At 42.1% G+C, this 16297-nt stretch overlaps 1 protein-coding gene across 4 annotated transcripts in view; it reads left to right on the forward strand.

Annotated features, from left to right (window-relative positions):
- The window catches only part of cdk10 (cyclin dependent kinase 10), a 67154-nt gene that overhangs the window by 18178 nt on the left and 32679 nt on the right, over positions 1–16297 (forward strand). For all 4 annotated transcript variants that reach the window (XM_068049189.1, XM_068049188.1, XM_068049190.1 and 1 more), the window contains 6 exons: positions 1696–1767; positions 4603–4705; positions 9300–9381; positions 9596–9663; positions 15298–15350; positions 16035–16104. In XM_068049189.1, coding sequence (XP_067905290.1) covers positions 1696–1767; positions 4603–4705; positions 9300–9381; positions 9596–9663; positions 15298–15350; positions 16035–16104 — 448 coding nt within the window. The remainder of the gene's footprint in view (positions 1–1695; positions 1768–4602; positions 4706–9299; positions 9382–9595; positions 9664–15297; positions 15351–16034; positions 16105–16297) is intronic.

Here is a 16297-nt window from a genome sequence, read left to right on the forward strand (position 1 = left end):
AGGCTAGAAAGTTTATAAGGATGGTTGTTATGTGTATCAATTTGTTCATACTGGTGCTGTTAGGAAAAGTCTTCTAAGGTTGGAATTAAGCACATTGTTGGAGATTTTCTACATACCTGACTCATGTTATACCTGAATTGGGAGTATTCAGTATTGTTACGAGGTGTGAACAATAGAATTCAGTCCTTCATTAAAGCTTCTGCCCTTCCCACAGCACTAAATTGCTCTTGTAAAAGTGACCAACATTATGCGTGACTGTGACTACAGCTCACTATCCCTCCTTGACCTGTCTGCCGCCTTTATCATTATCAATTACTTCACCCTCTTCAAACGTCTTTTCTCCACAGTCCACCTCCATAATATTGCTTCAACTCATTTCTCCTCCTGCATCTGCATGGGTTCAGGCCTTGGCCTCTTCATCATTTTTATGTTACTGTCAAATATGCAGAACTGTGGGCCATATTTCACATGTATGCTAATGTCACCCAGCTCCACCATGCCACCTCCTCCATCCATCCCATAGCTGTTCCCACTACCTCCCAACATTCGACTGAATGAGCCAAAACCTCTTCCAGCTTAATGTTGGCAGCAACAGAGCTATCTTCTTTGATTTCTATAAACTAAACACTTTCCACTTCTCATTTCAACTTCATCTCTCTCCTTGACTGTTATCCCAAACTTAGCTCAAGGGTCTGCACTTTGGGTTATCATTCAACTCTCAGCTGAGCTTTCTCCGTCAAATTCAATCTGCCAGAAAGACTGCTTTTGTTCACCTTCACCCTTTTTCTCCTTCACTGCTGAAATGCTAATCCACACCTTTATCACCTTGTGACTGGGCTTCTTCTATTATCTTCTAATTGACCTTCCCACTTCTACCATTCGTAAACTACTAGTTATTCAGAATGCTACAGCCCATATTCTCACCCATACAACAACTTGCATCCACATCACCCTTGTACTCAGCAAATTCCACTGGCCTCTTAAACAATGTCTTTAAAAATCGGTACAGGATTCCCAGCTTCAATTTTATAAACCTCCATGACTTCACTCTGCACTACTTTCATAATCTCCTACAGCCGTATGTTGGCGTTTGCATCTTCTGTCCTCCAGCACAAGCCAATTTCTGCTTCCCCTCTCCCTCCTCTTGACCATTAGTGGCTGCTTCTTAAGCTGCCTTTCCTCTGCCCTTTGGGACCCCTTCCCTCAGCATCTCTCCTCACCAGTTCCTAACTTTTCTTCAAGAATCTCTTTAAGGCTGTCTTTCTGCTCTGTGCTTTTGCTATCTCTTGATTCTGTTCTATTCTCTCCCCATCACTGGGCGTCCATTGCCTTGTAAAGCATTTTGAGATGTCTCTATATATGCAATGAGCACTATAGAAATGTTTGTTGTTGAATTCCTTAACTCTGGTCCCTACGGGCCTGTGAAGATAAACATTTTTTTAATTCAAATATGATGATTTGACCCTATTAGTATTGATCATGGATAAAAAAGACAAGAAAGACTTGCATTTGTACAGTGCCTTTCATGACCACCTGACGTCTCAAAGTGCTTTACAGCCATTGAATTACTTTTGAAGTGTACTCACAGTTGTAATGTAGAAAAGGCAGCAACCAGTTTGCACACAGCAAGCTCCTGCGAACAGCAGTGATAAGCTGCAAGCTTGTAGTTTCTGCATTAACTGTTTGTTACTTTAGACCGAGCCCATGATACAAAAAGTGATGAAATTGTTGCCCTTAAGAAGGTTCGAATGGATAAAGAGAAGGATGGTAAGTCAGAAATATCAAAGTTCAAACCAATGGCTTGTTTAATTTGTTGTAGTTAACTTAATTTTTTTAAAAACTTGCTAGACCTTTTAAGAATAATGTCTGAAACCGATTACACACCAGATGTATATTTTGAACCACTATTCCCTTGATCTTATTTGAAATAAAGGCCTGTTCGGGTCTGCAAATGACACCCGACCCGAGCTCGACAGTCCACATCCGACCCGGCCCGAGTCCTTTCACTTTTTCCTGCACCTGACCCAACCCCCAGAACGTTCAGTTAGCCTAGCTTCTGTTTTTCACTTTTTAAGCTTGTGCCGATAAGCAACAAAAACTGTAACTGGACTTGAAAGGTTGTTTAAAAAGTACATTAAGATCGGAGCCATGTACCGGAGGTGGTGATAGAGTGTGTCCGACCCGGCCCGACCCTACCCAAGCCCGAATGCCGGACCTGGAAGAGCGTCCCGAACCCGACGCATGTTGTCGGGTCCCATTGAGTTTGGGTCAGGTAGCCATGCTCTTAATTTGAAATGCATAATTTACCAGTTAATCCAGTTATCTAAAAAAGAAAAGAAAGACTTCCATTTATATAGCACCTTTTATGACCTCAGGATGTTTCAAAGTGCTTGATAGTCAGACTACACAAATTTTGATGTATAGGCACTGTTGTAGGAAACGCAGCAGTCAATTTGCACAAAGCAAGCTCTCACAAACAGCAATGTGATAATGACTGGATAATCTGTTTTGTGACGTTGATTGAAGGATGAATATAGGCTAGGATTCTGGGGATAACTCCCCAGCTTTTCATTGAAAAAATGCCATGGGAGCATTTACGTCCACCTGAGAGAGCAGATGGAGCCTCAGTTTAATGTTTTGTCCAAAAGACAGCTTGTCCAATAGTGGAGCAATTCCACAGTACTGCATCGGAGTGTCAGCCCAGATTCAGCTCAAGTCTTTGGAGTGGGACTCGAACCCACAACATTCTGGCTCAATGAGCCATGCCTGACACAGTGCTCCTGACACAAGGCAGCTTGTTCTTTACAGTGAGAAAAAATTTCTGGGGAAAGTGTAATGGTAAAATTATTCAAATTTTTATTTTTAATTTGTGAAAATAATGAATAAAAATGCTGCTAGAGTCTAATAACCTCTATTTGAGATCACATTCTGTTATGACACAAATGCCAAACACAGATAGGGTTATAGTAGTGAACCAATATTAATGGAAATGATTGATAGCGCATTGTAGCACCTGGGACATTTCTGTATTCAGTGTCCTTTAAGTGATAACTTGTGGCCTAAAATTCTGCTAAGCACTAGCTTTATCATTATTGATGTCTGTTCACTCATCATCATCGAATGCTATTGCTTGCTGGCATCACTCTGCAAACTGGAATACTAATGCAGATTAAAAGGTAATAATCTACTAACATAGAAATGTACAAGCTTTTTTTCTTGTGGGTCTTTATAGATGTGTGTCATACAGCTTTGGAGGCCACATATAAAATTGGAGTTCCAATTTAGGATTTATTCACCAATTAGGCAGCATTAAAAACGGCTCTTTCCAACCCTCCAGGCCCTCTAATTTGAATGGGAAGAAATAGAAAATAAGAATAAGCACAAATGGAACTGGGTACAATAAAATAATGAACAAAACTTGCATTTCTTTAGCACTTTTCATGACCTACAGACTTCCCAATGTGCTTTACAGCCACTTAAATACTTTTTGAAGTGTAGTGTTACGACCGACCGCTCCAGTCAAAGCCCCCAATCAAAATATATGATTCTGATTGTGGTGGGAGAAACACACTGTTAATTCAACCCCGTCGCTCCACAGATCGTCTAATATATCATTTAAAACTTTCCAAATTAAAGAAAGACCCAGCCAAATTGTACCATCTATTAACCCCCGAATGAGGCTAACCAAACCAGGTGTCTTTAAATCAACAAATTAACTGTTTAATTAGAAGAACTAAATTCTTAAACACTATGAAGATATAACAACATTTAAAAATAGAAAAAATTAGAGTCCTTGCAAATTTACAGTCCAGTGTTGCTTGAAGTCCTCACAGAATGTTGCTTGAAGTCCCACAGCCGTTCGATGGGGGAAAAAAGGTTCTTCCACAGTAGAACAGTCCATAGTCTAACTTCAGCAGTAGGTAATGCTTTCCTTCTCCAGCAAATTTCAACAATTAGCGACTTGCAAACACTTTCAATAGAATCAAGCTGACTTTAGCGTTTTTTGAGGGATAAAAGATTGTCACAGTCTAACTTCCCTTATTTCAGTTTAAATTACCAGAGATCTCTGTTTTGGCTTGACTTTATTTAGAATTTTGAGAGATAATAATTAAACAGACTAAAATCCTATTCCTTCAGTTTAAATGGTTGTGAGCTCTTTTTCAGGTGTGCTAAACACCACAGCTGTCTGCGTCTGTGTCCTCTGAGTCTGTGTGTTCTGTTAGAACAAATTGTCTTCAACTAAAAAGCCAGTTCAAAATTGAATTGTAGCAAATGTAACACTTAATACCCACTCCCAGTGGCTGTATCTATGGTAACGAGAATGCAACCTTTGAATCGCAGTCTCCAAATGTCTGTTTCTAAGGCAACGAAAATGCACCTTCCTATAACTCCTGAGGCTTGCTGGTTCTTAAAGCAATACTGATCCTTTGCAAGCCTTAAAGGCAAACCATGTATTCCCCCCAAAAATCTACAGGACCATGACAGTAGTCACTTGTAATGTAATAATGTTGTAATACAAGTATAAACACAAATAGAATTAGGTACAATAAAATCTGATCCACTGCGCTTACAAGCTGCTGTGTTTCTTCCGTTCATTTGCAGGAATCCCCATCAGTAGTTTGAGAGAGATTAATCTGCTCCTTAAACTGCGACACCCTAATATTGTGGAGCTAAAAGAAGTCGTGGTGGGAAACCACTTGGACAGGTCAGTGATTTGAATCATTATATAAAAATGTCTTCTTTTCATTTGCAACCAGTAAGATTTAAACTAGCCAGAAATTTGATAGATTACGTTTGAAAATTGCCAGGTTTGTTCTGTGGCCTCCTTTCTTTTTAAACAAAAAGAAAAAAAGTGTGGCCTCTGAGATTACCCTACTTCATGTACCATCCTTGGCAAAGAGGACAGACAAACCTTTTGATGAGGAATTTGTAGCTGTAAGAATCTCTCATTTCTCCCTCACAGACATACAGAATCAGACTTGCAATGTGAGACTTGAGCCAGCTTTCACTTGCCGGCAGTAGAGGTTACATATGCATTAAAACAAAATAATTGTCTATGAAATCAGTGAATGCTGCATTATAACCGTTAGTCCTTTCTTTTGCTGCTCTGTATCTCCTCTGGTTATAATGGTCTGGTCTTTCCTTTGCTATCCTAACCCAGTGGTTCTGAAACTGGAGTCCACGCAACCCTGGGCGACCACAAAATAATGTGACCCGGACCTGGTGTGGGTTGGGTGTGCGCTGTTGATTTCCTTCATCTGCTCAAGTGGCACAGCCAAGAACTCGTGTGCCTGGTGCACTCGCACAGAGAGACACTGATCAGTGATCGCCTGGCAGACACTGGGGCTGAGGCATATCTGGAAAACGGTACATAACTGGGTTAGAGGGGCCTTGGTCTGACTGAGCATCTTATGAGATGAGAGGTCCCAGAGATATTGAGAATGTATTCTTTGGGTGGGGACAGGGCGGGGGTGGAGGTGGGGGGTGTTGGTGTAGGAAGGAGCTGCTCTGTCAGCCTTGTCCTGGGGTTTGGAATGATGATCAAACTGAACTTCATTGGCTGAGTATGATAGCTGGGTCTGTGATTAGACCTTGACTAAAGCCGTGATCCCAGTTACTGGTGGTGTCCTGATGGCAGAAATGACACACACCAGGCAGTGTGTCAGCAATATTCCAGTGCAGGCAGGCTGATAAACAGCAGAGAGAGAGGAAAAAAAACCCTGAAACACTCAGCACCTGTGCAGTGAGTAGATGGTTACACCTGAAACGGTGCCAGTGTTCCCAACAGGAGCCACAGCCTAATCCTACTCCAAGAAGAGCAGACAGATGTCATGGGTGAAGTATTCAACAGGCATGTTGCTGAACCTGTAGGGTTACCTTTTAGCTGAAGAGAAGGTAAACGTTTTCACATCACCAATCGCATCAATGTTCACTGTATCAGACAGACCTGGAAAAGTTTCTTACAAGTTCCTTTAACAACACACTGATAAACTTTACATTCAGATATATAAATGTACAAGGGGTTTATAATTTAAATTAGATGGGAGGCCCATGATTCCTAATCCAATTGAAAAGTAGTCCTTCAACCAAAAAAAGTTTGAGAACCACTGTTATACCCCACACCAAGAATAGAAAAAGAGTAGGAAAAAAAGTAAAGACAAGTACCGGGAAGAGACAAAGGAGACTTTGGGCTGGATTGTAATGTGCAGTGACGGCCGTAAAAATGGCGGCCCGCACATGCGGGCTTTACACCGCAGAGCCGTCGTGGTATTAAACGTGGTGGATCATTTATATGGCTGGGGCAGACCATGCCATCCCAATGAGGCACAATTGCGCAGGCACCGACACCATTTTTAAAGGGCTTCAAGCCCTTCTATTTCATTTGAATTTTTAAAGAAATAGAAAGTTCAGTTTTATTCAAAACAATTAAATTAATTCTCCTAGCCCCTCTCCCACCCTCCCCAATAACCAAACACTTCATTCCTTGCCCTCTTTCTCCCCCCCCCAAATATTTACCTTGTGCACCTGACCTTCTCCCTCCCCCCCCCCACCACCAAAGTTCACAAGCTTTCATCTTTAACCTTTCCCACCATCTCCTACACCAATCATTTTAGTTTGACCCCACTTCCCCCCCCCCCCCCACGCTGAAATACTTATTTGCTCCCTCCTCCCCACCAGTGTTACGCCTCGGATCTCTGGACGGAGATCCAAAGGCGTGGGATTGCTGGCCACCGGCACAAATATCGCTCCAGGATCGACGGCGGGAGTGGTAACTATTTAAATCAGTACTTTTAATAAATTTCAATTTTGATGCCGCTGCCAAGGGCTGGGGGGGGTGCCGCCAGAAGGCCTCACTGCTGCCAGCAATATGGGACCAAGCGTTCCTGGCGTCAAGGTCCATGGTGGGCCTCCCCGAAGGTATTTTCCGCCCCCCTAGCAATGACATCCGGCATCAGGGGGGGTCTGTAAAATTTGCCCCTTTGTCTCATTGGGGATGAGTAGCACCCTCATTCAAACATTGCCTTAGCTGCGGGGTGTGGGATGGGAGGGAGCAAGCGGAGGTTTCTAGACTTTGATTTCAGCATGTGGGGGAAGTGTAGGTGGGGTGGATTGGATGGAGATTTGCACCTCTAGTGGGAGAGTTAAATATGGCATCTGTAATTGAAGAATATCACCCTGTACTGGTAACATTCTTCTGTTTATTAAAGACCAAAGCATTTCTGTTCCAAGTCTGCAGGAATGATTTTCTCTATTAGTTCAGGTACAAGATCAACAGGGGAACATCAGTATTGCCGCTGTCATTAAGATGTATGATAACTTTCTTTGAATTTTTTTTTCAAATTTCCAAGGAAGGCTTTAAATATCTTTGCACCTTCTGCTATCCTGACCCAAGAGAGCACACTAAATATATTGACCATTGTTACGACCACGATGGGAACAACACACTATTAATTCATTCCCATCACTCCACAGATTGTAGCATATTATTAAACTTTCTTCAAATCAGAAAAAAACAGCCAAATTAAACACTCTAGTATCCCCAGAATGAAGCTGACTAAACCAGGTATCTTTAGACAACAACAAATTAACTATATATTTTTTAAAAACTATATCTTAAACACTATTGAGATAAACCTATGTCTGATGACCCTATAACTACTTAATTTGATCTAACTCCCACACTCATGCACGTGCATTCAAAAATAACAGTGGTCCGGTTTTAAAGGCAGAGTTTTAAAAAAAATTAGCTGTCTCTAAAGAATAAAATAAATAAGTACGTTTTCTGTGTTTTACGTTCCCGGTGAATGAGGTCTTCTGATGTGAAGATAATCAAAGTTCACTCGAAGTCTTCATCTGGATTTGATGAAAATACTTTGTTCTTGACAGGCATTCAAACAGTTCGGCTGCAGTAGCATTGAACATTTCTTTCAGTGATGAGCACAGCAATACAAATAATTTGTTGAAAAAGAAAAGCTTTTCTTCCTTACTCAGGGAATTCACTTGGCTTGTAGCTTTGTAGAATTTTTCTTGAGAGAGAATAAAACAGCTCCTTTCTTCAGATTGCCTCACTGGAAAAGTCTGTCAGAACTAACTGGTTCAGACCAGTCCCTGCCAGCTCCACACACAGTCAAATGAACACATCATCCCATGTGACCTCTCTCTCTACTGCTGTTGCTCATAGTAACCAAAAATGCAGCTGGTACACTGTGTCTCCAGAAAGTTCACTCCCATAAAGGTGAACTTTTTTTTTTAATCAGTCTTAAAGGCACACACAGTTTTTTAGTTTGAGGAGAAAAAATAATACAAGTCTGTGACACAATGCTAACACCTGTAAAGATTGTTTTGCTCAGTTGAGATTCTTTAAGCCTTATGCTATGAGTCAGGGAAAACTATTAAAATAATGCTTGCAGCTCTAGCAAAATACATATTGAGTTTGCTCCCATTGTACGCCCCATTAGTTTACTTTTTCAACAAAACTGCATATAATTTTATACAGAATGGGAAGCCTCCTTGCCCACAGATATCAAAAACCAGCTCATAAAAGAGAACGGGCAAGAATAGTTATGTCAACTTTATTACTGTTTAACATTTTGGATCAATCCAAGACTGTCCTTAGAAAATTACAAGGATACATAGGAATAAAAGTTACTTTGGAGAACAAGATCACACTCTCATTGCTTCATTCAGGGCATATTCAGTCGTGGATGGGACAGAGGGCTATTTTATTGTCATAGTCAAGGTTATTATTATTCAAAAAAGAACAAAGTTTGTTTTGAGATTATGTGCACTCAGTTTTCCTGTAACAAATGTTTCTTTTATTACTTTAGTTTTCCATGTCAAGATTCACAGAATACTCCCTGTATTCACTTTTACTTCCGTATTAAGAGGGAAATGGAGGATCATTTAGTTGCAAGTTCTGTAACGAGTAAATGCACAAAAAGGTCATGCTTTTATAATGAAGGATTATTGCCAGAAAATGTTTACGCTCAGTGAGGCTTAATTTCTTTCCTATTACATCAAATGCATCATTCCTGGTTTTTGCTGATGTTAGTCCAGTGCAGTACTGAGATAGTCCATCATTCTCAGAAGTGCCATCCTTTAATTGGTGTCAAAGTAATGCCATATCTATCTGGATGTTTAAAACATCTAGACCTCTGTAGAGAATTTTAAATACCCTTAGGGACAATGTGTTGTTACACAGTTGGTCTTTATTATCATGTAATGCTCCCACTAAAGTAGTACATGAAGATAATTGAGATAGATGAAGTTGTCACTTCTTTCTCGTGTTTTTCCTACAGTATTTTCCTGGTAATGGGCTACTGTGAACAGGACCTTGCCAGTCTTCTGGAAAATATGCAGTCACCATTCTCAGAAGCTCAGGTGAACATAGAACTGTATAAGATTTTAGAATTTTTATAGTAGTTGATTGTTAAAAGAAATTCAAAGTTTAGCTAGGTAATTCTCAAATAAAAGCACCACATACTTTTAGTTCTTTTATATTCTCATAGTTTTATAAAGCACTTTTCAGTCACTATTCCTTTGGCTTTCTAAAATTTAATGCATTAACTATTGGATTGCTTCCATTTTTCTTAAGGTGAAATGCATAATCCTGCAGTTACTGAAGGGATTGCGATATCTACATGAAAACTTCATTATTCATAGGTGAGTGAATTGAAAATGTAAGTGCCATTGTTTCCTTTAACACAGACAGACTGGAAGCAGTAATTTAAGACATTTGGTCAAGCTAACATACATAAAAAAACACTTTGACACTGGTGAGTAGCAGAAGAGCTACAATAAGCCATTAAAAATCTGATGCAGCAAAAAAAAAAACAATGATGGGTTGTAGCTGGAAAATTTAAACACATTGGGCTGGAAATTTGTTTTGGGCGGTGGTGTCACCCAATATACACAGCAACTGCTATTTAATTCCATTGACTGCAGTGAAACTGACTATCTGCGCTCCGTATAACAGGCGGCTGATTTGATACTGCCCATTCTGCGCCACCACCCAAGACAAATTTCTACCTCATAAACTTTCACAAATACGGTGACTAATTTGATCTTTCAGTTTCCTAAAGTTTGAAATATAATCAAACGTTGATGTATTGGAATGTGGAGTTTTCCACCACAGAATTGCTCTTGGTCTTTGCACATGAAATTCAAATCTTAATGTTCATTGACCACTTTGTACCTGATGACATGGACCTGAATTTTATTTGGGCGCACCCTTTGTGGCGGCGCCCTTTGAACACAACAGCGTGCCCGCATTTAGCGGCTGCCGCCAAGCCCCCGCGATATTTCTTGCGGGGCTCATTTAAATAGAGGGGCTGCAAACCCTTAGGAGAAATTTACATTTTAAAGGAATATTGTGAAGGATTATTTAATAAAAATTACATGTATAATGGAGGCCCTTTCCCAGCTCCCCACCACTCCCTCCCCAATATTTTTAATGGGACATTAGCAGAAAATGAAACTTTATTACCAACCCCACCCCCCACCCTTTCCCTCCCAACCTCTTTACATTTGCCCTGCAAACCCTTCCCACCATCCCCGCAATCAATCACAAATGTTTTCCCGCTCCTCCACCCCTCCTGACCTGAAAATATTATTGCTCCCCACCGCCCCCCCCCCCCCCCCCACCAGGTTCTCGCCTTGGAACTCCGTGCGGGGCTAAAGAGTCAACCAATTAGTGGGACTGGAGTCATGTGTAGACCAGACCAGGGATGGCAGGATTACTCCCTGAAGGAAATAAATGAACCAGTTTGATTTTTACAGCAATCCTTTAACTTCCACGTTTATTTTTCTGGTGCTACCCACAAATTACTAAATTTACTGAGTTCAATTTTTACAATTGATTGAATCTGATCTCATGACCTCCTAGATTGGTAGTCCAAGACAATAACCACTACACTAAGATATGCCATCTATTTGCTTGATGGCGGGGTGAAAATCATATATTTTTCATCACAGATTAGTCTTTGCCAGCTCATCCTTTACAGAAATACTCAACACAGTTGTAATAACTGCATGGAATTCCTTTTAATAAGCAGTGAATTTTCATTACATTATGTCAATCGCTTGTTAGCAGTTTGGAGCACTGATTTCGCTCATTGTTTGCTGTGATAGATTGTGAAATTTCTTTCCCACACATATTGTGGACCTCACTGCAGCTCATCTCCAAGCTAGGCGTGGCTCAAGTTATAGAACTCTGAATCAGAAGGTTGGGGATTTAATCCCACTCCAGGATTTGAGTACAAATATCAAGGCTAATACTCCGTGCAGTACCGAGGGAGTGCTGCACTGTCAAAGGTGCTGTCTTATGGTTGAGATTTTAAACTGAGGCCCGTCTGCCTTCTCAGGTGGACATAAAAGATCGCATGACAATATTTTGAACAAAACACAGATTATTCCCCAGTGTCCAGGCCAATATTTCTTTCTTACTGTCTGTCCAATTGATTTTCGACGGATACAGTGGCGCAGATTTTTTCTTTTTTTTTTTGTTCATTCATGGGGATGTGGGCATCGCAGGCAATTGCCCATCCCTAATTGCCCTTGAGAAGATGGTTATGAGCTGCCTTCTTAAACTGCTGCAGTCCATGTGGGGTAGGTACACCAACAGTGCTGCTACAAAGGGATTTCCAGGATATTGACCCAGTGACAGTGAAGGAACGACGATATAGTTCCAAGTCCGGATGGTGTGTGACTTGGAGGGGAACTTGCAGGTGGTGGTGTTCCCATGCCTTTGCTGCCTTTGTCCTTCTGGGTGGTAGAGGTCGTGGGTTTGGAAGGTACTGTTGAAGGAGCCTTGGTGCGTTGCTGCAGTGCATCTTGCAGATGGTGCACACTGCTGTCACTGTGCTTTGGTGGTAAAAGGAGTGAATGTTTGTAGATGGGGTGCCTATCAAGAGGGTTGCTTTGTCGTGAATGATGTCAAGCTTATTGAGTGTTGTTGAAGCTGCACCCATCCAGGCAGTTGGAGAGTATTCCATCACACTGCTGACTTGTGCCTTGTAGATGATGGACAGGCTTTGGGGAGTCAGGAGGTGAGTTACTCGCCACAGGATTCCTAGCCTCTGACCTGTTGTAGCCACAGTATTTATATGGCAACTCCAGTTCAGCTTCTGGTCAATGGTAACCCCCACGATGTTGATGGTGGGGGCTTCAGCGATGGTAATGACATTGAATGTCAAGGGGAGATGGTTAAATTCTTTCTTGTTGGAGATGGTCATTGCATGGCACTTGTGTGGCGCGAATGTTACTTGCCACTTATCAGCCCAAGCCTGGATATTGTCCAGGTCTTGCTGCATTTCCACTTAGACTGCTTCAGTATCTGAGGAGTCGCGAATGCTGGTGAACATTGTGCAATCATCAGCGAACATCCCCACTTCTGACCTTATGATTGAAGGCCATTCATGAAGCAGCTGAAGATGGTTGGGCCTAGGACACTACCCTGAGGAACTCCAGTGATGTCCTGGAGCTGAGATGATTGACCTCCAACAACCACAGCCATCTTCCTTTGTGCTAGATATGACGCCAACCAACAGAGATTTTTCCCCCTGATTCCCATTGACTTCAGCTTTGCTAGGGCTCCTTGATGTCATACTTGGTCAAATGCTGCCTTGATGTCATGGATAGTCACTCCCACCTGACCTCTTGAGTTCAGCTCTTTTGTTCCTGTCTGAACCTAGGCTGTAATGATGTCAGGAGCTGAGTGGCCCTGGCGGAACCCAAACTGAGCATCACTGAGCAGGTTATTGCTGTGCAAGTGCCGCGTGATAGCACTGTCGATGACCCCTTCCATCACGTTACTGATGATTGAGAGTAGACTGATGGGGTGGTAATTGGCTGGGTTGGACTTGTCCTGCTTTTTGTGTACAGGACATACCTAGGCAATTTTCCACATCGCTGGATAGGTGCTAGTGTTGTAGCTCTACTGGAACAGCTTAACTAGTGGTGCGGCAAGTTCAGTACTATTGCCGGAATGGTATCAGGGCCCATAGCCTATTCAGTAGTTCCTTCAGTCGTTTCTTGATATCACGCAGAGTGAATTGAATTGGCTGAAGTTTGGCATCTGTGATACTGGGGACTTCAGGAGGTGGTCGAGATGGATCATCAACTCAGCACTTCTGGCTGAAGAGTGTTGCAAATGCTTCAGCCTTATCTTTTGCACTGATGTGCTGTGCTCCGCCATCATTGAGGATGGGAATATTTGTGGACCCACCTCCTCCAGTTAGTTGTTTAATTGTTCACCATTCATGGCTGGATATGGCAGGACTGCAGAGCTTTGATCTGATCCATTGGTTATGGGATCACTTAGCATACTGCTTACGCTGTTTGGCATACAAGTAGTCCTGGGTTGTAGCTTCACTAGGTTGTCGTATTTTGAGGTATGCCTGGAGCTGCTGCTGCCATGCCCTCCTGCACTCATCATTGAACCAGGGTTGGTCTCCCGGCTTGATGGCAATGGGAAAGTGGGAGATATGCTGGGCCATGAGGTTACAAATTGTGTTTGAGCACAATTCTGCTGCTGCTGATGGCCCACTGCGCCCCATGGATGCCCAGTTTTGCATTGCTAGATCTGTTCGAAATCTATCCCATTTAGCACGGTGGTAGTGCCGAACACGAGGGAGGGGTATCCTCAATGTGCAGGCGGGACTTCATCTCCACAAGGACTGTGCGGTGGTCACTCCTACCAATACTGTCATGGACAGATGCATCTGAAGCAGGCAGATTGCTGAGGACGAGGTCAAGTATGTTTTTCCCTATTGTTAGTTCCCTCACTACCTGCCACTTACCCAGTCTAGCAACTATGTCCTTTAGGACTCGGCCAGCTCGGTCAGTAGTTGTGCTACCGAGCCACTTTTGGTGATGGACATTGACGTCCCCCACCCAGAGTACATTCTGCGCCCTTGCCACCCCCCAGTGCTTCCTCCAAGTGGTATTCAACATGGAGGAGTACTGATTCATCAGCTGAGGGAGGGTGATAGGTGGTAAACAGCAGAAGGTTTCCTTGCCCATGTTTGACCTGATGCCATGAGACTTCATGGGGTCCAGAGTCCATGTTGAGGAATGCCAGGGCAATTCCCTCCCAACTATATACCACTGTGCCGCCACCTCTGGTGGGCCTGTCCTGCCAGTGGAACAGGACATACCTGGGGATGGTGATGGTGGTGTCTGGCACATTGTCTATAAGGTATGTTTCCGTGACTATGACATGTCAGGCTGTTGCTTGGCTAGTCTGTGGGACAGCTCTCCCAACTTTGGCACAAGCCCCCAGATGTTAGTAAGGAGGACTTTGCAGGGTCGACAGGGCTGGGTTTGTCGTTGTCATATCCAGTGCCTAGGTTGATGCCGGGTGGTCCATCCGGGTTAATTCTTTATTGACCTCATAGCGGTTAGATACAACTGAGTGGCTTGCTAGGCCATTTCAGAGGGCATTTAAGAGTCAACCACATTGCTGTGGGTCTGGAGTCACATGTAGGCCAGACCAGGTAAGGACAGCAGATTTCCTTCCCTAAAGGACATTATTGAACCAGATGGGTTTTTACAACAATTGACAATGGTTTCATGGCCATCGTTAGACTAGCTTTTAATTCCAGATTTTTTTTTAATTAATTGAATTCAAATTCCACCGTCTGCTGTGGTGGGATTGGCACCCATGTCCCCAGAGCAATACCCTGGAACATTTTGGCGTAACTACCTCATAAGAGGGTAGTTGCACCTTTTTTTTTTCAAGGAAATTCACACATAGTAGACTTGGGTTGGTTCTAAACTGAAACATTGCTTGGCACATTTACTCGATTGTTTGCACAGCTTCCAAGATATGTCTCCCAAATCCTTCTGTCACTGATTTACATAGCTCATCACCCTCATGCAATAACCAGCTCTCACCAAGTTTCCTGAATTTACACCAGTAATGTGCTGCTGTCGATTTAAACCCAAATATTTAGGTACAGCACAAACTGAAATCGGCATAACTAGAGGAAAATGTGCATTTCCCAGGCCTGATGCTTTAACTTTTAGGAAAGAGTTATTTTTATAGCTGTTGACACTTTTCAAAAATATCCTTTTTATTTCCTTCTGTATAAATAATTTTTACTGTTAACTGCCTTCGAGATTATTTGGAGCAGAAATTAATCTAGCTGGCTCACATTCATTGTGCATGAGCAATACAGAATCAAAAATAAAGGCTCAAGCCATCCTAAATTTGGGCCTTAGGCCTCATCTGCATCTTTGGGGCAAGCTTTTAAACACACAGCTTCAGAATCATAACAATCCCTTTCTTTTCTGCAGAGACCTTAAGGTGTCCAACTTGCTGATGACCGATAAAGGGTGTGTGAAGATAGGTGAGATTTGTAACCTCCTATTTATATTTATTCTCTTTGGTGGTATTAGCTTTTGGCCTTGTAAAATTGGTTGAGTCAGCTGAAGTTACACACTCACAATATTTAAGAAGTATTTAGATGAGCACTTGAAACGCCATTGCGTACAAGGCTATAAGCCAGGTGCTGGAAATGGGATTAGAATAGTTAGGTGCTTGATGGCCGCCACAGACACGATGGGCTGAAGGGCCTTGTTTCTGTGCTGTACAACTCTATGACTAATAACTTTCATCAATTCTGTATGTTTTAAAATTTTAAGGTGGGCCTTCTTCAGGCTGATATGGACTATGCTTTGTGTTGTATTACATAGAATCATTTTATTGTAAACTTTTGAAAATTAATGTAAACTTTAATTTGGAAATTCTTTTTTTTTCACTATTTTTCTCTCTAAGTTTTAGGTATTCCGCACCCACATGCTATCTGATCATTTATCTCTTAGCTTTTTATGGGACTTTGCTGTGCACATGGCTGTCACAATAGCGACTACACTTCAGAAGTAATTATTTGGCTATGAATTGCTTTGGGATGCTCTGAAGTGGTTGAAGGCATTATATAAATAGAAGTTTTTTTCCTTTCCACCTTATAGTGATTGGGCACCACATTGCTTTACTATTTTAAATCTTTTAAATGTGATATTCTTCATTGCAGCGGATTTTGGGCTGGCACGTGCATATGGAGTGCCTCTGAAGCCTATGACCCCAAAAGTGGTAACACTATGGTAAGTTGGCTGATGCAAATTAATCTAGGCCCTGTCTTCTGCAATTATGATGTGATTTGTTACTAAGCTAGGTGTGTGCTACAGATGTTGTTTCTCGCTATCTTCCTTTCACTTTTCCCTTGCCACTATACATTTATTGTTACCCACAGCATCTATGAAATCTAGCTCCATAAAGTTATACATTATAATGTTG

The sequence above is a fragment of the Heterodontus francisci genome, chromosome 17 (genome assembly GCF_036365525.1).
Source record: "Heterodontus francisci isolate sHetFra1 chromosome 17, sHetFra1.hap1, whole genome shotgun sequence".
Lineage (NCBI taxonomy): Eukaryota > Metazoa > Chordata > Chondrichthyes > Heterodontiformes > Heterodontidae > Heterodontus > Heterodontus francisci.